Source organism: Lactuca serriola, chromosome 5 (assembly GCF_051521515.1).
Source record: "Lactuca serriola cultivar US96UC23 chromosome 5, Lser_US96UC23_V15, whole genome shotgun sequence".
In the NCBI taxonomy this organism is placed as follows: Eukaryota; Viridiplantae; Streptophyta; class Magnoliopsida; order Asterales; family Asteraceae; genus Lactuca; species Lactuca serriola.
Genome location: NC_136412.1, coordinates 269,250,685 through 269,255,861, shown reverse-complemented (window position 1 = coordinate 269,255,861; position 5,177 = coordinate 269,250,685). Strand labels below are relative to the sequence as shown.

The window sequence follows — 5,177 nt, the reverse complement described above, 5'->3', positions numbered from 1 at the left end:
AAAAAAATAAAAAATAAAAAAAAAAAAAAAAACTTGTTTCCACAAATAGGCAATCCGCAGAGGTGGCCTTCACAGGCTCCACAAAATTAGTATCCGCTCTGCGGAATGGCAATATGATAAATTACGGAGGGGCATCGATTTCTCAGAGGTAGCTCTGTGAAATCAGAGGGAGCTCCATGGAACTGTTCTTCAGCATTCCTCCTTTTACGGAAATGTTTTTCAGTTTTATTTTATGTGTTTTTTTGCCACATTGATTTTTGCGGATCATAAGTTTATTACGTAGAACATATTTTAAAAGTTGATATTTATACCTATATTTAGTAAATCACACCCAAAAAATGGCTATTATAGGCATAATCCCTATTATCACTCATATAAAAAATCAAACACATACTCACATACCCACACGAAGATACACCAAGGATACATATATAACAAGCTTTAAATTCCGGTTTTTATTTTGTGTTAAAACTAATATTATTATTATTAAAATCGTTCAATCAAACATATTTTAATCGTAACCTTTTGTTTTTAAACAAATATAGAATTTAGCTTATTACAAAACTATATGTTACACACAAGAAATAACAACCTAATCCAAAGTAAATTTTCTATTTATTACTTTTATCTATAATAGCAACATCATTTATTTTATTATTAATAATAATGGTATGTGAACTGAACCCTTTCGCTTTATTTGTGTGCCAACTTGACTCATTAGTCAAGCCGTTAAGCCGAGCTTTATGAAGTGGACCCCACCACCGTGACATCTAGCTGTAAAGAAAAGAGCTGAAAACAGACAGCCGGTTCGGTCCAGTTGGGTTAGCCGAGTTAGTCAGCCGCCTTTAGCCCCACGTAACCTTCCAAGAAACTTTCTCTATTTACTCAAAAATAAAAACATCTCTTTTTCACTTAATTTTACTTGTTTTTCACAAATAAATCATCATTCAAAAAAATCATTATTTTATAAAATATAATGTTCATCTTGCTCCTCTATATATACGCTTTGCCCCCAAGTCAAAAAAACAAAACTTGCATAGTATTACTTACAAAAAAAACGTGTAACACACACACACCTGACACCACCATGGTCACCGCCACAACGCAAGAGAAACCTGGTCAACAAACTACACCACCGCCGGCGCACGTAGAGTTGATGATCGATTCAACGGTCATCTCCCACGGTGGCGCCACCCATGATGGCATTTGGATAGTAATCAAAGCGATGGTATTTCCGATCATAGCGAGGTTCCATGCAGGTTACTTTCGTATAAGTCTTTCGCTCTGCTGTCAAACCCTACTCTGGAAAACTCTAGGCGAGCCACCGGAAAACGCCCATGCTTACCGGAGAATGCTGGGAGCAATGCCCTCCGCTGCATTCCTCCTGCTGTGGTTCTTATCGTTGCTTATTCTTGTATCCCTCTCGATCTTATATATTTTACGATGTGCTTTACTATCCGACATGGTTAAAAACGAATACCTAAACCATATCAGTGTGAATTACCTTTTTGCTCCATGGATTTCATGGCTGCTTTTGCTCCAAACGTCGCCATTCTTCGATCCAAAAACTGTGTATTATCTTTTTCTTTGGTGGGTGTTTGTTCTTCCGATATTCATTCTTGACGTAAAAATATACGGGCAGTGGTTCACGAAAGGGAAGAGGTTTCTGTCAACGGCGGCGAATCCGGCAAGCCAACTTTCGGTGATCGGAAACTTTGTGGGAGCACGAGCAGCAGCGCAGATGGGATGGAGAGAGAGTGCCATAATCATGTTTACGTTGGGAATCATACATTATCTCGTGCTTTTTGTGACACTTTATCAAAGATTATCGGGGAATAGCTGCATGCCGGCGATGCTCCGGCCGGTTATGTTCTTGTTCATCGCTGCTCCGAGCATGGCGAGCTTAGCTTGGGACTCCATTTCTGGGAGATTTGATTGTTCTTCAAAAATGCTTTTTTATCTTTCTCTCTTTCTCTTCCTATCTCTGGTAAGTGCAAATATTATATACATTTATACCAAAATATTGCAATTTAAAAAAAAAATCGATTCTAATTTACTTATTTTCTTTGGTAACAAATGTTTGGTCTGCTATTTTTAAATTTTTATCATATAAAAAAGTATTTCATATAAGTGTCAAGCAAAACTGTTATCAATAATATACAAACTCAGAAGTTTTATTCTTTCTTTTAGAATCCTGTGGGACATCCTATAATTCATTCGTACATAGTACGAACTAAAAGATATTAAATCTGCTTTTAAGTGATATTACTTTTAGTATGGTTAAATCTTTTCTTAATTTTCAAATAAAACGGCACTATATATACAATAACATACTTTGTAAGGTGGCATAGTGGTTTTCTTTAATGCCCTTTTTTAATTTTATAGTAAATCCATTCTCTTAAAAGATCAACAGCCTACTTATTGGTATAAGTGACATATGTTTCAAAGCCTAAATTAACCAAAATTACTTTGATAACTTATTTAAGTTCAATGTTATATATACAATAACATACTTTGTAAGTTGGAATACTAAAATTCTTGAATCTTGATTTTGGTTTATTAGGTATCAAGACCATCTTTGTTCAAGAAATCAATGAGAAAATTTAATGTGGTATGGTGGGCGTATTCATACCCATTAACAGTGTTGGCACTGGCATCAACCGAGTATGCACAAGAAATGAAGAGTAACGTTGCTCATTTGCTTATGCTTGTTCTTTCAGGACTTTCGGTATCAGTGTCATGTATTCTGATGATTTATACTGCTCTGAACACTAATATGTTGTTGCCTCGAGATGATGACAATGAAGATATGATATCCATGACTCTAAGGCATACTACTATCAATAGCACGAATTTAGATTTGATGATTTTGTAATCATTCGATAATGTTGACCTTTAACTATTCATGAAACATTATCATCCATCCTAAACTTAGAAGTTAGAAACATAATTGTAATTTTATGTTATTAAGTGGATTCTATATAAATTATGATGCAATCCATGTAGGAAAAGGAAAGACAAATTTAAAGAAGGAATAATGATTTAAAAGGGTAATATATTTTTCGATTTGTATACATTTAGTCACTAGGTCTTTTTTTCGTCCACATTTAGCCCTTCAACTTGTTAAACTGTACACATTGAATACTTATGACTGGTTACTCCAGGGTAGCCAAGAAAAATGATTTAATAGAATAATATATTTCTCATTTTGTATACATTTAGTCAATAATATTTGTGTACACATTTAATCGTTAGTGTTTTTTTTTTCAAAATAAGTCATTTTTTTGTATTAATTCAGTACTTACAAATGATTTTTTTATATTTTTCTCATGATATCTTACATGAGACAATCATTGATGAGGTGTTTGGGGCTGTTGATGCTTATGTTCATCGCGATCTCAACTGCTTGGTTATGTAGGTCTTGTGGTTTGGCTTATGTCTTGTGTTCTGAATGGCATAACTTCTTCGTACGATATCAGATTTTAACGATTTTTATATCCACATGTTCGTTTTTTGAGTCTACTACAAATTTCGTTAAAATTACTCCCGTTAAAATGTAATATATTTTTATTTACAATTTTATAAATGAAAACATCCATATGTGCATTCATAAGAAACGTATGGATATAAAGATCGTAAGTAAACATATATTACTTTTTAACTGGAATAATCTAAACGAAAGTTGTAGTAGACTGAAATACGAACGCATAGATATAAAAATCATTAAAATCTGAGATCGTATGAAGAAGGTAAGGATTCAAAACACATGACCTAAGCAACAAAGTAGTCGAGATCGTTATGGACATAAGCATCAAAAGCTCACGTAAGATGTTGTGAGAAAAAAGCTAAAGAAATCATTCATAAGTACTAAATTAATACAAAAACAAAAATGTCTTATTTTGCAACAAAAAAATATTAAGTATTAAATGTGTACAAAAATATTATGGACTAAATGTGTACAAAGTGAAAAATATAGTACTCTGTTAAGTCATTTTTATCGGTTAACCTGGAGTAGCAAGTCATAAGGACTGAATGTATACATTTTAACAAGTTCAAAGGGTAAAATTTAGACAAAAAAAACTTAATGACCAAATATATATAAATCAAAAAATATATTATCTTTTTAAATTATTATCCCTATAAAAAAAAATCATGGATCGACAAAATTGACAAAGTAAGTAATTGTTGTATTTTTCATATTTGTTATGACCTCAGGCCCAAAACCTTAAACAAGCCCATATTTATATGGTGCTTAATCAAATCAGTGAATTAAAATAACACGTATCAACTTTATCAACTTACAAAATGGAGCATATTTATATCCACCTAAATAATTTACTTTTAAAGATTTTTTCAAAAAACAAAGTTTCACAATATGTTAAAAGAACATATCAGAATAACGTTAAAAGAACATATAACGGGGCTAGCATAATAATCGAAAAATAAACTCAACCCGGATTTTATTGTAATATGCCTCGCATGAGTGATTTTATAATAGTTTATACACCAAGTTTAAGTAATGTTCATAAAAGTCGAATGTTTAAAAAATTACGGAATTAAGGTCCAAAGTACAAAATAATAGTAAAAAAATGTGTTGGCGTAATAATTAATCTCAAAAATATAATTTCAAAATGTAACCACTACATAAACTGACATTCTAAAAGTCCTTGTTTTCCTCTATCGGTTTTTTTTTTTCCACGAATCATTAATCCAAGCAATGTCAAAATACAACTGTTAGACTCGGAAGCCTGATGAGCATATCTGATGTCGACTCTTAAAGAGTTGTAGATGATGATCATCATCCAAACACAAAGTCAAACCTAAAAAAACATGTTTTATAAAATTCGAAAATCCAAGGACTCGATATTCAAACTCAAAGGGTTCATTAGACACATAATACAAAGTTTAATAACAGAAAAACCCAATAATTCTAAACTATTGATTATCAAAAGTCCACAAATTGTACGAGTTTAATATTTATCAAAATGGAATTATTCAACCAAATCAAGCTTGCAAATGCATATGTGTCTGTTCTCTAATTTCAAGTTTAAAACTCTCAATGATGGTTAACAAATCGAGCTCATGAAGAGTTAGCACATGGCATAACTATCAAACTATTGTCCATTTTACAAAGTAGATACTAGTGATATTATCATACTAGACTATATACATGATAG

The 5,177-nt window shown here is 32.1% G+C and overlaps 1 protein-coding gene across 1 annotated transcript; it reads left to right on the top strand.

Moving 5' to 3' along the window:
* The first annotated feature begins 1,043 nt into the window (after positions 1-1,043).
* LOC145054270 (S-type anion channel SLAH4-like) lies at positions 1,044-3,074 on the top strand. The gene is made up of 2 exons (XM_079002422.1): positions 1,044-1,987; positions 2,564-3,074. Exons 1-2 carry the CDS (start codon positions 1,088-1,090, stop codon positions 2,873-2,875), a joined length of 1,212 nt encoding a protein of 403 aa, XP_078858548.1. The 5' UTR covers positions 1,044-1,087; the 3' UTR covers positions 2,876-3,074.
* The last annotated feature ends 2,103 nt before the right edge of the window (positions 3,075-5,177 follow it).

Excerpts from the sequence above, each read along its gene's own strand:
- LOC145054270 (XM_079002422.1), top strand. The coding sequence starts at position 1,088 with ATGGTCACCGCCACAACGCAAGAGAAACCTGGTCAACAAACTACACCA. Across the intron at positions 1,988-2,563 it reads TCTTTCTCTTCCTATCTCTG|GTATCAAGACCATCTTTGTT; the intron begins GTAAGTGCAAAT and ends TTGGTTTATTAG.